The 24,492-nt window shown below is 41.1% G+C and overlaps 1 protein-coding gene across 1 annotated transcript in view; it reads left to right on the top strand.

The window, feature by feature from the left end:
- mosmoa (modulator of smoothened a) overlaps positions 1–10,089 on the top strand; it is a 29,027-nt gene extending 18,938 nt beyond the window's left edge. Inside the window, exon 3 of the mRNA XM_005925377.2 lies at positions 6,330–10,089. Within this exon, the coding sequence (XP_005925439.1) occupies positions 6,330–6,514 (185 nt within the window). The 3' untranslated portion in view covers positions 6,515–10,089. The remainder of the gene's footprint in view (positions 1–6,329) is intronic.
- Positions 10,090–24,492: the final 14,403 nt, after the last annotated feature.

The raw sequence follows: 24,492 nt of genomic DNA, 5'->3' as shown, positions 1-24,492 counted from the left end.
TCAAGTATTGTGCATTTACTATTTTAGAAAAGGTGCTTAAATGATTAAGTAGCTGATGGTTGTTTTTAGATATTTTCTGTCAATCAACTAAAGAATTAATCGGATAATTGCTGCAGCTCTCTTGTTGGAGTGCAAAGAATGACTGCTTCTCTGAAGGCTCCATATGTCACTGGTTGAAACGCTTAAGAGAAGCGTCTGACTGAAGTGCACTTTGCTCAAGTTTTCAGGTATAACGCTGAGTCGTGTATTTTTGGCTGCCTTTTAGCTCGCCTCACGAATAAACACATGTCCGGAGTAATGAGCGGGCATGAATCTAAACTCGAATTGTGATGCAAGTTTACTCTGCTGGGATCTTTTGTGCTCGCCAACAGACGGGAGGAAAGCAAACCGGTAGGTTTATGAGTAAAACCTCATCAGATGACGCAGGAATTTTTATTCGTGATGAAAAACGGCTAATAGGAGCACAACACTGTAAAACCGGTTTATTAGTTAGTAAAATACCTGCGTGAATGTCACACTCGGTTAATCTTGTTTAGATTAAATGCAGGCGCAGTTACAGCTTGGTTGCCAACCCATAAATATTCCTAGTTTTATTATATTTTTGGGGTAATGTGGCAAACAGATAGGCACGACTCACTTATTGGATTTCTATATCTTTGCCTTAAGAGAATAAAGCGAATAAAACTTTAAACTGTCTGAAATTTAAATTGCATGAGAATCTAAAAACAGACTCTTTGCTTCATTTTAACAGTTTATAGTCAGTCTGTTATTTTATGCATGTTCTACATCCTAGTAAAACCTTTAATCTGTGAATTGCAGGAATTAAGTCTCAGATTTTTCTTTTTCGGGAAACTGTATAGCGAAACATTAAAATTTGTTAGTCGGTTTGTCCCAAAAAAATTGAGACTCAGATACTAAAATTAACATTAAGAAACTCATTTGCAACAATATCGATACTATCTTTGCTGTCGTGCCTCCTCCACTTGACGCAAAGCACACAGCTCCTTCCTTTGCTAACAGCTGAAGTAGTTGATGTCATTAACACTGAACAATACTTCAGGAGGAATTTAAAGAGGCCAGTAAAGCTCATGCTAACATTAGCCATTTAACTATTCGCAGTTACCTGATAGCCACATTAGCCAAATGTTATAAGCATTCGGCTAGTGGACTGCAGCTCATGGATGGAAGAGTCCTGGTGGTGTAGTCTTGTTGGTGTCACAGACACATGGGGAAGCGGCCAGGACTGTGCAGATCTGCGCCGAAGCCGTAGATGAACTGAGGAGAGAGTCCAGAGTGTGGAGAACAACTTTACCGTAATACGTTTTGTGCAATAATTTAATGATTTAGATGCGTTAGGTACGTATTTGTTTATTAGTAAGTTCTAAAATATACTTTACCTCCACCATCTGAAATGAAATTATGTAAATCATTTTAATTAGTTACTTTAAAACTAAATCTTCTATACTTCTGTACCCCGTGGTATAGAAAATGACATTGAATATTTTTCTGGGTATTGGTATAAAGTATGAAATTCTCGTTCTGTGACAACGCTACTTGTAACCCAGTCATTAAAAGCAAGCGTTGCTGGGCAGCTATCTTGGTGTTGCCTCCAGGCAGTTATTTTAAACCCTTCTAAACTTTCATTTTTAAAGCTCACAAGGATGAAACTGCACGTATTATAATTTGTATTTACAACATGATGTTTTGGGACATTTTTCCCTTTTTATTTATTTATTTGGACAGTGAAGCTTTTTTTAAATAGGAAAGTGCGGCTAGAGCTTTGGGGAAGACACACATCAGATCCCTGGGTCAGAATCGAACCCAAACCGCTGCATCGTACCTCCGTGACACATGGTCACCCGCTTTTTCAGGTGAGCCAAACTGCCACCGCTTATCTGCATCTTTGTGACAGTAATGAGTTGATACGCCTGTCACCACACAATTAATGCTGTTTTGAACTTGTATTCACACATCAGTGCAAGAGCAGGACCGGCTCATATATTTCACAGTTCGGATTTCTTATTGGCTCTTCGGGGTAAACCGCCATCTTCGCCGTCTGGCATTGATTTCTATTCAGGGTGCTTTGAGCATTGCATTTCTCTCCTATAATGTCTGTCTAATCTGTCTGTCTGGCTCTTTATGCTTTCACAACATGTCACTATGACATAACCTCAATAAGTCAACAGGGCTTCTAGAGTACGGACACACAACTTTTTCTAAACAACAAGGAAGTCACTCTGAACTGATGTAGGAAAGGATATCTAATGCAGTTTCCGTTTGCGGTGTTGCTGCTTCAGGCAGTGCAGAAAGAAGTGTTGATCTAAAGAAAAAAAAATGCACAAAAATGGTGAAAAGCTCTTTGATAGATCAGTTATTTTTAATTACTTGAAGCTATTCCACAAATTCTGCACAGCCATTGATTTGGATTCAAAAACCACAGTTTGCTTTGCTGCTTAACGTCACTGTGAGTTACATAAGTTGTCTCAACTGGACCTCGAGCTTCAGTTACAACACTTTCAAAGGAAGGAAGAGAAAAGGGAACCTTTGCTATTGGCAACAGCTTTGTTATTCCATTTTTCACCTACTTCCTGGATAGTTGAATAAAACCACACGATGGCTTCATCCCTGATCTCTGCTGTGCTTGCTCTGCAGCCGCTGACTTGACCACTGTGTGTTGAGCAGAACATCACACTGTTTATTGAGAATGGTGCCTGTTGCAAAAGCAGCGATTCCCAGCATGCGGTCAACGCGCCGAGCTAATTGATCCCGCAGGGCTTGATGGTGATTGTCAGAGCTCACCAATCAGCGGAATTGGATTTGCAGAAGGAAACCAGGTTAACACAGGAAGAAAAAACATGTCCCATGGTAGCTGAGCTCCTGTAGGGGCCTGACCTCTACATCATGTACTCTGAAGACACACTGAGACATTAAATTCACAGAGTTCTCCGATATGTAGCCGTTTAATAATAAAAAAAGGAAAATTATCTGGTCCTTAGCAGGTCTTAGATGAAATACAGTATATGTAATATTACACTCTCGCCATTTAACAAGAAATAAATGCAGTTGATTAACTGATCATTAGCAAGTGAGAGCTTTGGCTGTTTGCAGATCTGTAGCATTGAGGTGCCAACAGAAAGCCGTCATTGCTGCTGATGCTGGGAGGAGTTATGAGGCCGTTTTGAAACAATTTGAAGTTTATCGTTGTGCATCGAGAGATGATTCACAAGTGAAAAATATTCAAGACGGTCAACAATCTTCCCAGAAATCCCTGTCCCAGCAAGTGTCACCCCAAGGTCATACTGTGCTTCAAGTGGCTCTGTAATTATTATTTTTTAACCTTAGTGCTACAGCTCTACTTCATCATCATCCATTTCATAGCTGCTCAGAGAAACTGCCAAAAAAAGGGGGGAAAGAAAAAAACCCTCAAGAGCTATATCTCGCTCTACAGGCCAATTAGATGTTAAAATTCATGGCAGCACAATTGGGTTACCAGAAGAAATCCTTTTTCTCTAAAGAGAAGAGGGCAACACAGGTCATACAGCAGCACACTGATCCCAAATATCAAAGCAAATATACAACCGAATGGCTGAAAAAGAAAAGAAACAAGGTGTTGCAGTGACTCAGTCAAAGTCCAGACGTTAACCTGATTGTTATGCTGCAGAGGGACCTGAAGAGAGCCGTGCATCAACAAATGCCTGTAGAGTTCAATGAACCGAAGCATCGTTGTAAAAGGAGTGGGCCAGAATTTCTCCACAATGATGTGAGATACCGATAAAGTCATTTAGAAAAGTTTTTCTTTTTCAAGCTATTGCTGCTAAATGTGGTTTTACAAGCTCCTGAATGCTTTTAGTTTTTGTCAACTAAATGTCATCGTAAGTTGATGAAGGTGACTAAAATCTAAAGTGTAAACTTTGTTGTGTTTTACCAGGGAAAGTTGCTCCACACAGTTTAGAAAGCATCTTATTTTCTTTGCCATCAAATGTGAAATGCATCTACTCATCTCTTCCTCCTAAATGTTGACATTTTGTCGCATTTTCATTCAACTGGGAGGAAAAGAGTCAGCTGAACTAATTGGATCACCTCCAAACTTGTCCTGCCTTTCTACACTTGTGATTGGATCTAGTCTCCCCAGAACAAATTTAATCTCTGTTTTTATTCAGTGACGAAAGTGTCAATATTTGTATGAAATCCAATTAATGTATTTGCTGTCGCACATTTTGGGGGGTTTATTTTGGGTCTATATTATGGTTGAGTTGCATTGTGGGTAAAGTAGTTGATGGGCTTTGATAAGAAAGAACACATGGAGTGGCGTTTACTGTCCTATACCTCAGCCTTGGAAATCTTCTCTCTTTCGCAGAGAACTTTGTGTATTTGTTCTGTTCTGGTTTGTGTCGTCGACGGCATTTCCTTCAGCATTGCTTTTGTTTTTCTAACTTAAAATCTTAAGACTATCTTTTCTACTTTGATGAACACGTTTTTTGTGCCTAACTAAAGGTTCAATTAGTAAATCACACCTCTCATGTAACATCTAGTGGCAGTCTCAGAAAACTACAACATCTGCAAACGTGTCATTTCCACCACGGCTTCTAACATTTGTAAATTTGGTAAATCCCTTTTCTGGATTTGACTTGACTTGCAGCGTATAAACGGAGCTGCAATGTGCTTGTTTAGAAAGCTTAAAATGTGATTACTGATCTGCACCTTTTTAAGCTTGTAGGGAAATGTACTGTGTTAATCAGCCTGAGGTGGCATAAAGAGCTTGTTTATGGTTCTTGGAGGAGCATTTACTGAAACTAATGCTACATTCTGCTAGTCTGGGAAATGGTGTCAATTCATTTTGAGCTCGAGGGAAGAAGTTAATGATTTACCAACAAATAATTCACACACAAACTTTACAAACTTGAAAGCTTAAATCAAGCCCATTACTGCTGGCTGGCTTTCTTTTAGAGATTTGCTAAAACATTTAACTGTGGAAAAATGCTGCCTTCAGGTGCTGTAAGAAATATTATTTAAATATAAACGATGGCAGAATGCAAGCATAACTGGCAAAGAGGACGATTTCTGGGATTTTTGAGACAAAGGTTTGGACGAGGACGTTGACATGGTTCCTTAGAAAATGTTGCACATTTATTAAGAACATCACTCAAAGTCCAAACAAAGTTAATCAGTATTTTATCAAGATTTTGATGCTGAGCTGCACATCTGTGAACAACAAACCTCTACTGTGTGCGTGCGTGCGTGCGTGCGTGCGGCTACTCTGTATAAATGCACAGCACATTAGTGGTTTCCAGCCTTTCCGTACTGTCAGTCCCCCAAACGCTCTTCAGTAATCTCATGACCTCACAGGTTTATTGAAGCTGAAGGAAAAAAATCCTTTTGTCACCTGAACTTATACTTTTTATATCAGTAAGCACTGAATCAGGGTTTCTGCCTCCTCACTGGACAGACGGACATCTCTGAGGTTTGCTGAGGATCAGGTGTCTCCTTAAATTTTTTTTGAGCAGTGTATTAAAATGTGACCAAAAAGTTATAAGTTATGGCTTTTTCACTTTCTTGGTTAAGTTTCACTCTAATGATTGTAGCGCTGCGTTTACCTTGTAGTCATATATGATGTGCTTTTAAGTGTTTTCAGTGCCTGCTTCAATCTTCTGTCTTTAGAAAGTTCCAGCTGCTGCTTTCATGAACACGTCTCTCTGTGAGTGTTTCATTTCTCTGATTTTCTGCAGTCAGCTGCTGTTCATCAACTGAATGTTGAAGTTTTCGGGGTATTTTCAGCGATGTCTGCGCAGCTGCCCTTTTTGTTTCCTCTTCGGAGGAAGATTTAACTAAAAATAGAAATGTCTCATTTCTACAGGAGACTAAATTTGGTTTGGGCGAGCTTGGACTCAGGCTAGTGTATGCTTGTCAGACTAATGTATAATCTATGACGCACATTAACATTACATAATTGAGTGCCTCTGCCTCTCATCTTTGTGAAAATGCAAGGCAGAATTATCTGCATGCCATGGGTCTGTTTGCTTCTGAAGGGACAATTACACCATTTGAAAGGCGGTGTTGTATCTCACTAATGAACTCCCGAAAATTGAAGTCAGTTTGAGGCTATGCTTTCTGCTCAAGCTGATGAGGTTAGGCTTAATTTTCTGAATCCACTGTGGAGAACAAAGACTAGAATAAGAGCTGACACTCCTTTAGTGTCATTTATCAGTTCAGTCTGTCCCCAGAGCTTATTTTACACACAAGATTTCAGTGCATTGAGGAAAAGCTACAGATTAATTCGAGTCATCTTTTAAGGAACTAATATTTTTCCTCTCTCCCTCCCTTGCTTCCAGTGATCCTGTTCTGCATGGCGGCGCTCATCTTCCCAATAGGCTTCTATATCAACGAGGTGGGAGGCCAGCCGTACAAGCTTCCCAACAACACGGTGGTCGGCTCCTCATACGTGCTGTTCGTCCTCTCCATCTTCTTCACCATAGTGGGACTGCTGTTTGCAGGCAAAGTTTGCCTCCCGGGCTGAGGATTCCAACGCTGTCGCCTCTGGACTGACACGAGAGGCTCTGAAAATGTCATGGGATTTAAAAAACAAACAAACACACATGCAAAAATGACTGAAAATCAAAAACGACTAACTCTGGCCAGAAGCCTGAAACGGGGGAAGTTTCTGCTTATGTGTCGAGGGACCGCAGCACCGTGGAGTACCCAGCGACTAAAAAGACGAATAAATGAACAAAACACTTAAAGGGGACATGGACGCAAAAGGTTGGGGGAGTGCGAGGGCAGCCGAGGCTGCTGCAGCACCCTGCCACTGTTGATTTAAAAGAAGAAAAAAAAAGAAGAAAAAAAAAGAAAAATGGTGTCTCTCTGTTGTTGTTCTGTTGGAAAGGGTGCTCAATGTGCTGCTGTCATGGCAACCGCGACCACAACGCTGGCGCACATTTCTTGAGGACCACTAAAGTCACTCCTCGACATGATTTCCAGCCACCCGCCCCACCTCGCCGCTCTCAGCATCATCTGCGCCGTCACGACCGCTCCTGTTGCTGTTTTTGGCTTCTCTTAGCTATTTTTAGTTTTGTGTTTTTTCTGTTGTTGTACAATTTGTGTTCTTTTTTTCTACTTCTTCTTCTTCCTCCCCCACCACCTTTGTCCACTGAAGTTGTTTGAGTGTTACTGAGGTTCACTGAGCTGAACCCTTGAAGGAAACCCTTCGGGGGAGGTGGGAGATTGCAAAAGCTTGGCTCTAGAGTGGGGTTTATTCTCTCCTGTCACATTTGCACAGCCCCAGGTGTGTGGGAGAGGTGAGCAGCTGAGGTCACAGCTGTCAGGGGGCCACACACGGGCTGCTGTGGATGAGAGGAAGATGCAGGTGTGCTTCCTCTTTTGTCTCCAGCCGGCTACTGCTCAGGAACAGGTAGCCCCAAAGGGGAGGCTGACCTCCCTGGGCAGCAGAATACAAGGTCAAGCACCATTAAGGAGAATGCCACTTACTGTAAGACCTTGCATAGTGTTATTAATAGCAGCAAAGTATTAGCGAGTGTAGACAGCTCTGCTAAGCCATCAGCTAACGCCATCATGCTGATACACTCCCACAGCCAGTAACTAGAAGACTGTGAATTTAGAGAATCATCATAAACGCACCTCGTATTTATAGTAATACACTTAATTGCGTTAAGCACAGCCACATGCCTAGTGGCCTTTTCAAAGTATTTTGTAGGGATCACTGCAGTTTTGCATTTTTCTGCAGGTTGGGAGCTTCCCTGAGTGGAAGCTGGAAGTTACAAGTGGTGTGAAAATAACATGCGAATGCTAAAAAAATCAGTGGTATTCTCCTTTAATGTTGGACAGGAAGTAAGTGAGCCAGGAGCAGTTTGTTCTTTCTTTCTTTCTTTCTGCATCAGTGAAGGGACTGCAGGTCAGGTCCATGCATAGGGGGCTGTGCCTCGGTTTGCTGCTCGTGATGTCTGTGAATGCAACACACACATACATAAACGCACACAAATACAAAAATATATTTACCCTTGCAGGGTTTTTCCTGGCCTGCAGTGAACCTTCAGTGAGTTATTTTCCTGTAGGTTTGAACACTTCACATTAAAATTAAACCTTTAATTAACAAAAATAATTTGGTGATTCTGGCATAAGGTCTTTTAAAGGAGCCCAAAAAGTCCTCTGTGAGGGGGAAAGCCCTGCACGCAGTCTGCACTGTGTGCAAGCTAACATGGTTTTATTGTAGTAATTACTTTATCAGTGTCCAGATTAATTTGCACCACTCTTTGCTCACCACAAGTTCTTAGCTGTCTTGCCTTCATCAGGGTGATGTCTGAGGTTGTTTCTGGTCTGTTCCTACAAATAGAAACTGCATAAATTACAACAAAAAGAGTGCTCCTTTAACAAATATAATCAATTAGGAGGTTTGAACCATGTAAATGGGACAATATTGCAGTGCTCTGTACCATTTATACTAACAGTGAGGGTGCGACTACAGTAGTTGCCACTCAGACACATCCTCCTCATCAGCACTGGTATAAGAGTAAAGGTAATAATCTGTGAATTTCTGAACTTTTATACTGATATATCTTTAAAGGAAGTAAAAACCAACACAATTGTGTCTTCAGCCCAGCTGGGCAGTGGTAGCACCAGTGTAAAGTTACAATGATCCTCGGGCAAGTTTTGAATTTACTAGAAGGCTCTTAGTTAGGATTTAGAAGTGGACTTATCAAGATTGATTTGTTATGGATAACATCCTTGGGACGTGCGAGTCTCTCGAAAGTTAAAAAATAAAAAATAAAAATCAGTGAATGTTGAGATTGAACTGATAAGTCTGACTTCTGTCCATCGACACAACCTCGTAGCTCACACACTTCTGGATTAAACACGGCACCAAATTCAAACAGATACAATGTATCCATCCTATCTTCCATTGGCCTTCACAGAGCCTTTCCTTAACTAAACAAATAAAATAAAATAAAAAGTCACAAGAGGCAGAAATGATTCGTTTTCCACCAGCACTGGGGTGTCGGCACAGGATCGTTGGAACTACTGTTCTCACTGGGTGCGTTTGGAGCTACTGCAAGAAATTCAGCAGTGATTGGCAAATGCAGCCCACCGATTTGTCCAATGTGATTTTTATCTTCTTCCCACGGAAATTACCCCATCAAACCTGTCAAAATGTGAGCCAGTTCTTCAAAAATACACCACGGCAGAGCTGGCCCAGCATCAGTGCTGTGCTGGTGGGAAAAGAGGTGTCACTGCTGAAGCTGGAACCAGCAGAAGATTAGCATTTCTGATTTATTATCGAAATAGCTGCTGGTTCATTCTCCTTCAGTCATTGCAGCTCTTTCACACATTCATACCATACTGTAAACGTAGGGAGCATGCAAGCTGCTGACCCTAGGACTTGTCCTGGAAAGTGTGTGTGTGTTGAACCGATCGCAGTCGCTCACTCGCCAAGTCTTAGACTTTTTGTTTTGTATTTTCTGTTTCCTGCTCAACTTTTCTTACTCTCAGTCTGATGATGTATACGGCTATTCTGTACACTTTGCAGTGCCCTGTCTTGGTTGGTTCAGTATTGTGCCATGACCTACTTCTTTTTTCTTTTTTCTTTTTTTTTTAAATAATGTACAGACACAAGAGGCAGGATTTCTGTATTAGAAAGCACTGTGCATTCAACAGTATAGGTAACAGACATAGAAGCACCACAAATGTATAAAAAAGAGAACTTCTTACCTCATTGTTTTTTGGTTTGTTTGTTTTTTTTTGTTGGGTTTTTTTTTTGTTTCAGCTATTATTTTCTAATGGTGGCAACATGTGTGCCCTCTAATTTGTCTCTTGCCTTGATCGGATGTCTACACGTAAAGCCTATGATCATAGGAAATTATTTATCACTGAATAAAAAGAGAAAAGTGGGTGTGTGTGACTCTGACACGGTCTCTGTGTTGTGCTTATTTAAAATGGGTGACTCTAATCGAGAGGAGGATGACGGGCGAAGCGGAGCAGAGCTTAATCTCATTATGTTTTTGTAGGATGTGGCCCAAATGTACTTCGCCTCTTCCTACTTCATTAAATCGAAAAAGAGCTTGTTCTCAGACACAAACCTGCTGTGATTTGAGAGCAGCTACCCATGATGCATCAGTGAAGTGCTTTCTGAGTGCATTTTGTTAAATACTCAATGGTTTCTCGCTCTCACGCCGAGCCAGACCTCCAGCACCGCAGTGTCATAAACAAGAGGCGCACATTTCCTCTGGACCTGTGAAGATCGTGTCTCACTTTTTCTGCTCCCCCCTCAGTGACCTGGAAATCTATTTTTATAATTATCTGAGCTTAGTCACTTTTACTCCTTCTAATTTATTAGTCCCCCTCAAAGTACTCGCACCCAGATCAAAGCAGTGGGATAAATTTCACTCAAACTGTGTCACATATTGACCTTTGCAGACTGCCCGACTGGATTAAATTAGAAAAATAATGGATCATAACATTACTCCCTGCATTGTTTGATTGCAACATGACCTTAATGTCTTCAAGCACAACTATTTAATCGGCCAATCGCATCACAGCAACTCGAGTACACACAGGCATGTATACCTGGTCAAGATGACCTGCTGAAGTTCAACTTGACATAAAGTGACTCTGAATGTGGCATGGCTGTTGGTGCCAGACGTGTTGGACGTGTTTCGGGATCTGCTGATCTACTGATATTTTCCCCACACAGCCACCTCAGGGTTTACAGAGACTACTCAGGCAAAGAAAAAATTTCTAGTGAGCAACGGTCCTCTGGATTGAAATGCCGGAGGTTCTGGGAGAATGGCCAGACTGGTTTGAGATGAAAGGCAATAGTTACAATACATTGAACCTTAATGCAGCAGAAGACCAAACTAAGTGCTACTGCTGTGATCTAAGAAGAGGAAACGGGATATAACTGGCAGAGGCTCAGCAAGAATGGAAATGTTTGGTCTGATAAGTCTAGGATTTCTGGCAGAGTCGTTGGCATAAACAGCAAAAAGCATGCATCCATCCTGGTCTGCTAGTGTGGGAATATTTTCTCTGCACACTTTGTGCACCACAGTCTACCTAAGTATCATTACTGACCAGGTCCAACTCTTTATGACCCATCCAACTCCAGTCCTCAAGGGCCGGTGTCCTGAAACAGGCAACTGGCAATTCAGCCATTTGATTTATGTTGCTGCAGCTCATGAGGGCATGAACATGGTGCAATAAAAGTCAATTTTTCCAAATGCTTACATTTATTTACATTTACTTGAGTAGGATTAGGGGTTGCCACCTTGGGGTGCAGTCAAGTCCTATAGTGTCTTGCTAATGACCTACTAATTTTATTCATGTGTGTTGCAGCGGGGACACATTTAAAAGTTTCAGGACATCAGGCCTGGAGGTCTGGAGTTTGACACACCTGCTCTAAAGGGTGCTTCTGAGAGGATACCACACCATGTCACAAGCTCTAATCCTCTACAACTGATGTGTTGAAGATGTCAATCTCACTGTACACAGATCCATTAGAGCACCTTTGGGACTTGATGGAACGGGAGAGTCATATCATGGATGTCCAGCTGACAAATCTGCATCAACTGTGTGATGCTATCATGTAAATATGGCGCAAAATCTCCATAGAGGAACAGTCCAGCAGCTTGTTGAATCTATGCCATGAAGAATTAAATCAGTAGCAACCCAGTACTAGCAATAAGTAGCTAATAAAGTGGCCCTTGAGTGTATATACACAAGTAGCAGATAGATTTCTGCCTTTGATTTAGATATATCTTTTTAAATGAATATCCAGCACCTGCTACAAAAGATTAGAGCTGATGGGAAAACACGAGCAGCATTGACATTCATTGGTTTTCCTAAATAGAATTTCCTTTTCATTCACTAATAATGGCACTTACTTGGCAAAATCAATCTCAGGACTATTCACAAAAATCTACAAATAAGCACACAACCCAGGCCCATTAAAGCAGGCCTTTCTATTCATGTTTCTCATTCATTCAGCAGGAAGAGTCTCCTTCATTCATTTCTCACTTTCTCCTTGTCAGTGCACAGCTGAAGATGAAAAAGCACTGCTCCTCCCAGGACTGCACTCCCCATTAGCTTCTCTGTGACCTGCAGCGCCCAGTTCAGCTCGAGTGGTCTTTCCATTTAGGATTTCAGAAGGTCACAGCAATTCAGCTCAGTGCATCACATCAGGCCACTTTGCTCTGCTTTCTGATGACAGCTTAGGGATGTTTGTAGAAAAACAAAAAATAAAAATATTTTCTGGAAATTTGATCTCAAGTATCACGAAAATCAGTGGTGGGCAGCATGTTTGTTTTTTCCCCAGAGGGCCGTGTTGACTCCTATAAAGTAAGAAAAGGGCCGCAGTTTGGATAATGACATTGAAACCGAATTCAAAGGAAGGAAAATAAACAGATATTTAACAAAATTTTAATTAGCCTGGATTTTTCCGCTTGTCTGATGGGACAGTTCACTGATGAAACACAGCACTGGAATCCAGTTAAATACCAGCATAGACTAACTGCCGTCATCTGCCATAAGATTCATTTATTAATGAAGTCTGCGTGCCTTTCCCCACTTGTTTCACTTGCAAAGCTTCTCTAATACAGTGATCGTAATGATGGAAACCATTTAACTCTTTCAGTGGCTGAAAGAACCAGCAGCTGATGCTTTTTTTGGAAATATTAAATTTATGTCAAGAACCAACAGCAGAAATCTATGAGTGCTGTCTGCTACTGCAGTGGTTTCCTACCTGGCTTCAAGATCCTTTCAGGAGGGACCTGGAATGAATCTAAGCTAATTACAGATGCATAAACAATAAATAAAACTTGAGCGTTTGCAGTCACGTTAGCAGGTCTGTGAGGTTGTTCTCGATCACAGCTGAGCTAACATCAGCTTAAATACCGATGTTTAGTTATGATTTTGATCATTTTAGGATGTTAGCATTCTGATTATGCTAACGATTTTGCTAATTCAGTTTATAGCTCAGTTTCTGAACTCAATTTTCTTAATTTCTTTCGTTTTATTGAATCGTTTCATATCATGTCATGTTAAATTGAATGCTTTCACTGTGGAGTCTCCAAATGTGAATAAACTAAGCACACGCTGTGATTTATTAGCTTGTAGGTCCACCTTTAGCAGCAACAGCTTGAATCATTTTCTGCCTGACTTTATCAGTGTCCCACATCATCGTGGAGGATTTTTGGCCCACTCATCTTTAAATGTTGCCTCAGTTCACTGAAGTTTGTCGGCATTGATTTTTGCACAGATCTCTTAATGTCACAGCACGGCATTTCAGTCAAGTTGGACTTTCTCTGGGTCTTTGCAACACCTTAATTATTTTCTTTTTCACCCCTTCTGTTGGAGATTTGCTGCTTTGCTTGGGATCATTAACCTTTTGTGTTACCAAATTTTAGGTAAACTTTAGACAACTGAAGACTCTAGAATACTTTGGTGCACAAAGGACTTCCTGGTAGACTCAGTGACTGCAAAGTGCCCAAAACAAATCCTAATCGTCTCCCATCTTCCACCACGCCGAACAGTCGGTATGTGGCATTTTCTTTTCACCAGATGAGCTTATATTTCCTCCTTGGCATCGTGTTAAAACACACCTGAATGCTCAAGACCAGCAAACTGCCCAAACTTCTGCTTTTATAGAGGTGCTCCCATTTTGCTGATCATCAATCTGATGATCATGATGAACACCTGGCTTGGAAGCAGAAAGGGTGTATTCTTTTTTCACATCAGCTTATGTATAAAAAATGGAAAGAAAGAAAGGTTGGAAACCTGTTATGGAAAAAGTAACGTGTATTTAAAAATGACTGAAGAAATATTCTCATTAATCTAATCTATACAACTGAAATAAACAAAGTCAGGCTATGCTTCAGGTAGGTGCTTTTTTCTTTGTTTTTGCCTTCCCTCACTGCACGCGTGGATAGATCACCCTGTATTTACAGAGCCAAAGTGAGGGGGGTGAGAGTAAAGCAAGCCAAGAGGACTCACAGATGAGGCTGCTTGACTCAATTTGCTCTGGACCTCCTGATCGGCAGCAGATGCTTAATAGTGAGTTATTAGAGTAGAGATCAGCACTGACAGATCCAACGGCAGCGCTCTCAGCCCAGATGGAGGTGAGTCCTCAGCGCTTCGTATAACTCACCAGCTAATCCACTGAAATACAATATGCACTGCTTCGCCTTTAAAGGTTAAGCACATCATTAGCTGTATCTATAAAGAATTTGTGAACAGAGCATCAGTACACGCAGTATGTGACCCAGGCTGGATTTCATCTTACTATCCAGACCTCGCTGAAGTTTAATTAAGAAAGTTTTCAGTTTCAGAGGATTGTTAAACAGCTCAGAAGAAGCCCTTAGCCCTGTAGTACATGGTGATGGATTGTTCCCATACGACTGATATGATTAGTTGATTAGTTTTTCCTGTGAAAATATTAAACTTCCTGTTGAGAACTCAGTGTGGTTAATTGGACATTATAACGCACTTTGTAATTTTGTGTAAATGTGCGTCATTTAACAGCCATCTGCTGAACCGAGGCCACACGAGTGTCACATTTTGTGCTGTAGCTGTAGTTTTATTACGTATGAAACTGCATTTTTATTGTAATGGCAGACTTTTTACTTCCTGATTCAGTATTTGGAAATGAAAATCATCTATCAGGAAACTTGAAATGCTCCAGTCTGCTTTCAAACATGGCTAACAAGAGCTTTTCAGCCCGTGAAGCAGGTTTACCTCACCGAATCCTTGAATCCTGATTCCTGTTCACTGCAGCACACACAGTGATAAGTGCATTATCATGACATAAGTTGTGTGGGTGGAGGAAGCCGTGAGAGAAGTCTCAGCGGATATTTTGCTGCTGCACGTACTCCTTTATTTTATATCCCCTATTTGCAAATGTGTGCTTGCGTGCTCCTTTCATGGATGTCCGTGCGCTCATGGGTGTGTGTGACAGATTACAGTGACAGCACGATGCCAAGTGCACTTAGATGGAAATATGGTCACCATCTGCTCAGAGAGACTGTTCCAGCTCCACCTGTGGAGAAGAGTTGCCTTATGATGAAAATGTCATGTGTTTGTCTGGCTGCTGTGTTACGTAAGGTGCATTTTTGCTTTTTTAAAAAGCAGGAAATACAAAAAAACCCCAAAAACTTACGAAGCAACTACTTGAATATTACTGCTAAACATACCCATCCCTTTATGATCGCAGTACACCCACTCATTGGAGAAATTCCCTGAACCTTTCTGGGGGTGACCCATTTGATTGTACAAAGAAGTTCAATCACATAGTTTATGGAAAAGCTACCTTTAGGCACCCTTGATCTATGACATCAGTAAACAGTGACATCTCAGTCACTAATTTTAGGTCTTACTGAATACACATTATGGCCATTTTCTAAATTACAGCCCTTAGAGTCACAAAAGCACAATAAATGATGTGCTTTACGGCAGCCCTAAAGCACATGGCTCCCTGCCTCATGGCGTCTGGTGTTCCTCTGTTTCTCAGTCAGATTCATGTATTTTGTCTGTGAGAATGACAACTATCTACTTTATGAGTCTGCAGTGTCCCTGTTTTCTCAGTCAGATCCAGCACATGCTCGTAGTTGGTTTGGGTGATATTTTCTCTGCACACTTTGCAACAATGTGCAGCCGACAAATCTCCAGCAACTGTGTGATGCCATCATGTCAATATGAATCAAAATCAAAAGGTGATCCAACCCAGTGTTATCGGCGCACACTTAATTAAGTGCCGGCTGAATCTACACAGGATGCTTCCTGCATATGAAAGTGTTGTGGGTGTAATGTAAACCTCAAGGTTTCAGGTTTCATACTGCACCCGGATCCCACTACTGATGCTACAAAAAAAAAAAAAAAGGTTGTGCATGAATCTAAAACTGTAAAGTGTAATGCATTCTGACAGCTATTTCGAAGACAACACCAGGCTCCCACAAACATGAATTTTACACTATAAAACGATCCCCTGTCTCACACTATATCGTGAGTGAGAAATTCAATTTAGTGGCTTTGTTAACGTTAATGTGCGCATTTCCTAAAAGGCTATTTATAAGCAGTAACAGTGCAGCATACACATCGCTTTCACAGAGACACGCTTCTCTGAAGCCTCGGGGATGCTTTGCTGGTGCTAACCTTAGCTGCCTTCAGTACTGATTGATCTTTAAGTGGGCGATAGAGCCCAGCAGAGGATGCAGTGCTGTTTCCTCCCAGATGGATGTCTGCCTGCTGCTCGTCAGCATCCGTCATACAGCAGACCTGCTGCTGAGCCAAGAAAAACAAACAAGACAAGAAAGGCTGTGAGTGGAGGGCAGGAGAAGCATCCCAGCATCGCAGCAACAGTACCTGTTCTACTGTAATGTGAACGATTGTGTTTTAACCTGTGTTATAATGAGGCAAAGAGGCTAATGAAGGCTAAAGTTAGAGCGAACTCTTAATTTGTGTGAGTGTATTTGAATGATTCATTCTGATCGGCTTTTCACTTCAGTTTAGGAAACATCGGTTATGTGATGTTGGTGACACATCCTGAAGATTTCCCATGATGCACTAAACATTTATTTATCCACGCCTCTTCTTTTCTCCCCATGCATTTACACGCCAGTACTGCATGTCATTAACTTTTATCTTTTGTCTCCAGTGGGTTGTGTTTGTCCTTGATCACAGGAGATGTTCAGGTTCAGAGTAACATGTATTGGTGCTTCTTCACTCTGCAATACAAAACGCCTCGATGCAGCTGTTGTTAGTCGATTCAAATACCCATTTTTTAACAGGTTTTCCAGACTCACAGTGTTGATTTGTTTCCATCTTAATTATGAAGCCATTTTTAAGTTTTTATCGATCGAATAACTGTGGGTAATGTGAAAAATGTTGCTGATATCGATGTCGTTCGTTCTTAGGTTTATTTGGCATATTTCAGCTCATTATTTTGTTTTTGTCCCATATTTTACAGTTTTGCTTCCCTTTCATTCTTCCCATCAGATCCATCCAAAGCCAGACAGACACTTTATTAGGTACAACTTCATTCATTCATGCATTCATATATGCTCTTCTGCATACATTGGCTGTTGAAAGTGTTCCTTTCCTGATTGGATATTTTTGTTAGTGAGCAGTTGAATAAGGGTATCTAACAAACTGAATTAAAACTTACCTAAAGAACCATCCATCCATTCGCTCCCGCTTATCCTTTTCAGGGTCGCCGGGGGCACTGGAGCCTATCCCAGCTGTCATGGGGCGAGAGGCGGGGTACACCCTGGACAGGTCGCCAGTCTGTCGCAGGGCTAACACACAGAGACAGACAACCATTCGCACTCACATTCACTCGCACATTCACACCTAGTGGCACCTAAAGAACCAATGAAATCTAAGTATCCGGTGAGCAGCATAATCAGTTGTTGCTGCTTGAACTTTAACTTTAATTTCAAATTCCCAGCCGTGCTCTAGAGCGCCAGATCAAAACCAACAGCTGCTAAATTTAATCCCTGCGCTGTCTCTCTCTTATCTTTTTCTCGTTTTCCTAATGGTCTCAGGCAGTCGGCTGGACTTCACTGTGAATTTCCAATGGTAAACACACAACAAATACACCACCACACAATTGACACCAGGATTTAAAGGACATTTGTTGTCTTTGAGCAAATCCTGCTCAGTGCATACACACAAACACACACGTATATGGAAGTGAGACAGCTGTCATAGTTCCCACAGAGCACCTGTGAGCGCTGTATACATGCCAGGATCCTTTTTCATCTTTTTTAAAAACACATCTTCACTCCTTACAGCACAGAAAGTGTGAGGGTTTAGAAAGTTCACCAGCTAGGTAATCAAAAGATCAAAGGTGAATGGATCAGCAAGAGCATACCTTACTGATTATATGCTACTGTGTGATCAATAGACCTTTTCCAGAGTTGAGGATTATTAGCATGCTGACCCTGCCAAGCTGTTACAGAGTCTTCTGTCTTTGTGCAAAAAAACCTAAACAAAACAAAAACAGTCTGTGGAAAAGAAAATCAATTTTAAAACGTTTAATAAAAAGAAGTATGCAGAAGATGCTAAACATAAGCCAGGCTCCACATTTCAGGATCCCATGCTAACATTAGAAGAATAGTAGAGTAATACAGTAGTGTGCAAAAATCAAAGCCACCCCCCATTTCTTTATATTTTGTTTCCAAGGAGCCACACTTTCTTTCAGAGGTTTTCTCTGGGCATTGGCTGCTTTTTCACTCATTTTCAGTTCAGTGCTTGTACCCGAACATTTTCACAGGAATTTATTTTTTGGTAACCCACCCTGATCCATGAATCCCACGAGACTAAAAAAGGAACACAACTCTAAACTTGCTCCACTTAGCAAAGAACCCACTTTAAACTGTGTCCTGTCATAGCCCCCCACCCCCCCTCCACCCCCCATGGGGTGTGTCCTTAAAGAAATTTGAGGGAACTGGACAGGGTGGAGTATATCGGTGCCAGTTCTCAGTCATCCAGGTCATGGTAGTCTCGAGTGGGCGGGGATCTCCAGACTCTTTCAGGTGGCTGATAGTTGGTGTTGTAAGATGATGTAGATGGGCTCCTTTACTCCTCTCTTGAGTCATCTGTCTTTTCTGACCCAACTGTGGACACTGGCATCCTCAGTGGCAGTGATGACGAACTGAGGACAAAAGACTCAAACTCAAGCTGAACAACACAAGAGAGGCGGCTGAGCAGGACAACACCTGCTTGCACTTACAGAAGGATGGACACTATTTCCCACTATGTTTCTTGATTGATCTGTATCAGGAGATTGTGCCCTCTAAACCTTCAGACATTTCTCTCTCTGTGTTTGAACTCCCACATGATGTTCAGCAGTAAGCAGAACAGCGTGCGAGAGTTCACTTCAGCTGCTTTTATTTTCTTTTTAACTCTGTTTTTCCTTCTACTCAATTAAATGTGCAGCAACTATAACAATATTATAATATATGAAAGTATTAAAGTAAAAATTACTCAGGGACAATTTCAGATTAATGTTTCATGTTATTTTATTTGATGTAACTAATGCCTGGATCTTTAAATACACATTGGAGTCGGTCTTTATGTGTAATAGTCTTGGGGTTAGCCTATGAGAGTTTTTAAATACAGTCAAGTATTTTCTCCTTCCTGATGAATTATTAACTTGTATATTTGCCACACTTACATGTTTCAGAGCAAATTAATTGTGATAACCTTGTAAATACTGAAGGAGAAAAATTGTGTGAAAAAGTAATTAAGTAATAAACCTAAACGCTGGTTGTGCCACCCTTGACAACAAAAACTGCAACCAAGCATTTGCGATAACTGGCAATGAGTCTTTCACATCACTGTGGAGGAACTTTTAAGTCTCTTTATTTTCTGGTGGTTCCATCAATTACAAAGCATCCCCAGATCATCACACAACCATCACCATGCTTGACTGTTAGCACGAAGTTCTTTTTATGAAATGCTGTGTTAGTTTCACGCCAGATCTAACGGGACTCAAACCTTCCAAAAAGTTCATCTTTGATCACGTAATAATTTCCCAAAGGTTTCAAGGTGTCATTGAGATGTTTTTTGGCAAATGTGAGATCAGCCTTTGTGTTATTTTTGGTCAGCAGTGGTTTTCTCCTTGGAACTCTCCCAGTGGATGCCACTTTTGCTCAGGTTGGTTCTTACTGTTGAATCATGAACTCTAACCTTAACTGAGGCAAGTGAGGCTTGTAGGTCTTTAGATGTTGTTCTGGGTTCCTTTGTGATCTGGATGAGTCACTCAAACATGCTTGGAGTAATTTGATAGGGTTGCCACTCCTCTGAAGTTCGGCATTGTTCTAAGTTTTCTCCATTTGTGGATAATGGCTCTCACTGGAGTCCCAAAGCCTAGAAATGGCTTTGTTACCGTTTAAAAACTGATAAATAAACGTTTGGCAATACTCATCACTTCCGACGCTGGTCTTCTTGGTAATCAAAGTCACAGCCCAAGCTCTGTTGGAAATCTGTTTCACCTGCCTGCCTCCCTGGCACAATTAAAGGATTCACGGAAAACACTCCCTCTGGACTCCCAGCTTCTGGACACTCACCCGGACCGCTTCGGTCCTGCAAAACCTGTAAGGCGCTCTAAGTTTGCTTACTCTGACTTACCTGACCAATCACCCCACTCACTGACATTTATCTCTCTGTGTTCCAGTGCCACTGACCGATCATAGTTCATGTTTTTGTTCTTTAGGTTTATAGCTCATGTTGCCATCTCACAGGTCATAGCTCATGTTTTCAACCTTATTGTTCTCATCGTCAGTTCCTAGCTGCTACTTAGACTCTTAATTCCTATGCAAACAGTAAGGGTGGACTTAGTTTTTCACACTATTTTTCCTTTTTGGCTTATATTTGTGACATATAAAACGGCACTGTGTAATATATCATGTTGTTGTTCATCTGAAGTTGTATTAACTAACTTTAAGACCTGCCAATTACCAGCTGATTTTTTTTATTAGGTCTGAAACCACTCTGCACACTTTCTGTGAATTTCTGTGAGGTGTTTGGATGTTCTCCTCATGCCTGGGTGAGTTTTCTCGGGTACACTAAGTTCGAAAGTTGGTGAGATATTCACTAAAACCTAAATATGAATCAAGTGGCAAAGGGGAGATTACCCTGTCAGTGCATCATGGCTGAATTGCAACCCCCTCCCTCCCCCGTTTCTTCTAATAATGTTTGAGATTTCCTCTTCCTTTCTCACCTTTTTTCCTTCTACTCCTTTTCTCCCTCCCTCAACTTCCCTCTAATTATTTTCTCTCCCTCCAGCAGAACACCACATACTGATGTAGACTGGCTCATGCTGTGACTCTAGAGGCAGGATACATGATTAGACCTGTGATTTGTGTCACAAACAATACTCACTAAATACACATACAGAAAATATTGCTTGCAGCAAGTGGATATAATTGATTAATGTACCCCTGATTTCAACAGAGCTGAGGGAAAAAGACTTTAGCATCTCTTCAGATTCATTTGAGACTACAGAAGAACTCCAGCGCACGAGATCTTTGGGCTCTTGTTGTTTTTCAGTGAGTCTGTGTGTGCACTAGATAACTCTGCAGATGCCAGTGTGTTATGGAGCGGAGATCAGAGCCGAGGCAGACTGATGGGCTCTGTCAGGGACGACTGGAGGACGCTGCAGTCACTGCGATAGGACAAGAGATGATGCTAATCCCGTTTGCTCCCTTCCTTGTCTTGTCTTTCCTTCCTTGAAATGCACGTGCATTCTTGTTCCTCTCATCTTTATTTATGTTTATGTCCCCTTCCTAAGCAGAAGACAGATATGGAGTTTCTGCAGGAGAGGCCCTTTGTTTCTATCCTCTCACTGTCCTGGAGCCATTAGGTGCATCAGGACAGCTGCTCGGCTGATTGGGCTCTGAAGTGGTGGACCGAAAGGTAACTTGCCAAATATCGATTCCCTTCAAGCGTCTGACCTCTAAAAGAACGGCCTTAGAGTAAAATCTGCTTGTCAGATTATGCTGTGATATGGTCTGTGCTGCTGTTCAGCCTTTCTGTGTGGGGGTTTAAAAAAAATACGAGCTTTGAATACTAGAAATAGGCTGAACTAATCAGCTGAAGATACATTTATCCTTAAATACAGCATTTCTGTTTAACCTTTCCCAGTCATTATATTCTCTGTTGATTTTTAGTATTTGCTCTTTTTGGAGTGAGCTGAAGCGTTTCCTGAAAAAACAAAACAAAAAACACAGATATTTGCTCCTCCCTCTCATTTTATCTGTCCTTGAAGTAGCCTCATCTCTGTCCTGAGCCTCCAGCTTCATCCTCTAAAGAATTATGTGTGTCTGTCACTTTCTCATTTTCCTTCTCCTTTATCTCTACGTCCGAAAGGCTCCGAAATCCATCAGCTATATAATTGTACCTACATTGTTGTTAACATTTTCGTTAGCTGTGATACACACTAAAAAACCCATATATATAAATTCCAATATAAATACTAAAAAAAATGAAATGAAATAAAATGCATATGTACATATAACAGTAAAAACTTTATTTGTTCATAAACTTTTGCAGTTTTATGGTTAAATATGTTTTTTTGTTTTTGTTTTACTGGATTGTATTTCTAGCCACAATCTGCTTTATGCTCCATTTGCTGTATATTCAGCACACCCGTATTGGCCACTTTATTAAATACAGCTGCCAACTGCTTGTTAACGCAAATATCTGATGTAGACATGCAGGCATGCGTGGTCAAGAAACCTGCTGAAGGTAGTCAGTTGTTGCAACTAGGATGTGCAGAAGAGCATCTCTGAATGCACAACATGTCAAATCTTGAGTAGCAGAACGCCACACTCGGTGCATCTCCTTTCAGCTAAGAAAAGAAAACTACATGATGCTACAATTCACACATGCTCACCAAAATTGGACAGAAGAAGGTTGGAAGATGTTGATCGGCTTGATTAGTCTTGATTTCTTTCTTAGAGAAAGACAGAAAACACATCCTCACTCCTTACAGCACAGACAGTGTGGAGGTTTAGAAAGTTCACCAGCTAGGTAATCAAAAGAGCAAATGGATCAGCAAGAGCATACCTTACTGATTATATGCTACTGTGTGATCAATAGACCTTTTCCAGAATTGAGGATTATTAGCATGCTGACCCTGCCAAGCTGTTACAGAGTCTTCTGTCTTTGTGCAAAAAAACTAAACAAAACAAAAACAGTCTGTGGAAAAGAAAAATCAATTTTAAAAAGTTTAATAAAAAGAAGTATGCAGAAGATGCTAAACATAAGCCAGGCTCCACATTTCAGGATCTCATGCTAACATTAGAAGAAGAGTAGAGTAATACAGTACTGTGCAAAAATCAAAGCCACCCCCCATTTCTTTATATTTTGCTTCCAAGGAGCCACACTTTCTTGTGAGCTTTCAAAGCGTTCTTGAGTAATCTTTCTCCAGTTTTTCTGAAGGTCTTTCAGAGGTTTTCTCTGGGCATTGGTTACTTAATCACTCATTCTTTAGTCCAGTCCTTGCACCTGAACATTTTCACAGGAATTTTTTCTTTAACCCTGATCTATGAATCCCACGAGACTAAAAAAGGACCCTGCTCGAAACGTACTCACCTTAGCAAAGAACATCCCCCCCCCTTCAACCTTCTGACCTGTAAAAGAACGGCCTTAGAGTAAAATCTGCTTGTCAGATTATGCTGTGATATGGTCTATGCTACTGTAGAGAAAGTCAGAAAAGAACATGAAAGCATGGATCTATCCTGCCTTGCATCAACAGTTTAGACGGCCTGTAGTGTATTAGTGTGGGGGATAGCTTCTTGGCATGCTTTGAGCCCCATAGTATCAAATGAGCATGGTCTAAACCCTAGAGCCTGAACACCTGAGTGTTGTTGCTGATCTCCATCCCTTCATGACCACAGTGTGCCAATCTTCTGATGTCTGCTTCCTGCAGGGTAATTTCAAACTGCTTTCTCAAACATGACAACGAGTTTGTTACACCCCTCTGCAGCCCCTAATCTCCTCAATGTGTTCAGTTGGTGCTAATTGGCCACACCTAGTCATTTGTGGATAAAAGCGTACCTGAGACAGGCTTTCCAGAAGCTCACTAGTCTTTGCCTTGGTGGCACCAGCCATTTTAGCTAACCTGCTATGCTGAGATAAAACCTCTTTGCACTTACACTCTGGTTAGTGAGAAGAGATTTTGAGCCAGGTCGTGACAGAGTTGACTGAACTCAAATGTCCTCTACAGTTACCAGATCTCAATCACCTTATATGGTGACACAAGAAATTCCCATCATGAATGTACAGCTGACAAATCTGCAGCAACTGTGTGAGCGTGTACACATAAAGTTTGATATCTGAGTTTGGCTTGTTTGTCATTTTAAATGAGTATACTAGACCTGTTTGGTAATTTAACCACCCAGGTGTCTTCTTATTAAGAACAAATGATTTCACTTGATTGTTTTCCTCCTGATTTTGAGTCTCTGATGATTTACAAATAAGTACTAAATCCCTTAGAGTAACCTATTTAACTCAATGTTCCCCCAAAACCCAAACATCCTCATCATCATCCTCATGAAAAATTCCAGCTTTCTCAGGTGAATGGATTTTGACTCAGGTTTCATGTGATCATGTGATCCAAGTACAAACCCATGCAGCCCATCTGGGTAGAAGCAGTCCGTGCTCCTGGAAAAACTCACAATTAGACCTCAGCAGCGTTTTTCTTCTCGAGAAGTATTTTAAAAGTCACAAATGAATTTTAGTCATCACAGCGAAAGAAACAATAGCGCACAGGTCTGAACAGCCACATGATTGCTCTCACTCTCTTTTCTTAGAGTATAACTGCAGTGGTTTCAGTTAAATGCAGTTCTAAGAAAAACATTAAAACTATTCTTGTATTCTGAGTATGCTTTAGAAAATGTGTCGTGATTTCTGACCCCACTGACAAGAATTTGTCTGGTGGTTGATGGTAATTTTCTTCCTATATGTTGAAGGCTGCGCGGGGGTCACCGA

The sequence above is a fragment of the Haplochromis burtoni genome, unplaced genomic scaffold (assembly GCF_018398535.1).
Source record: "Haplochromis burtoni strain Fernald_Lab_line unplaced genomic scaffold, NCSU_Asbu1 Contig_81, whole genome shotgun sequence".
Lineage (NCBI taxonomy): Eukaryota > Metazoa > Chordata > Actinopteri > Cichliformes > Cichlidae > Haplochromis > Haplochromis burtoni.
This window is presented reverse-complemented; position numbering and strand designations above follow the sequence as displayed.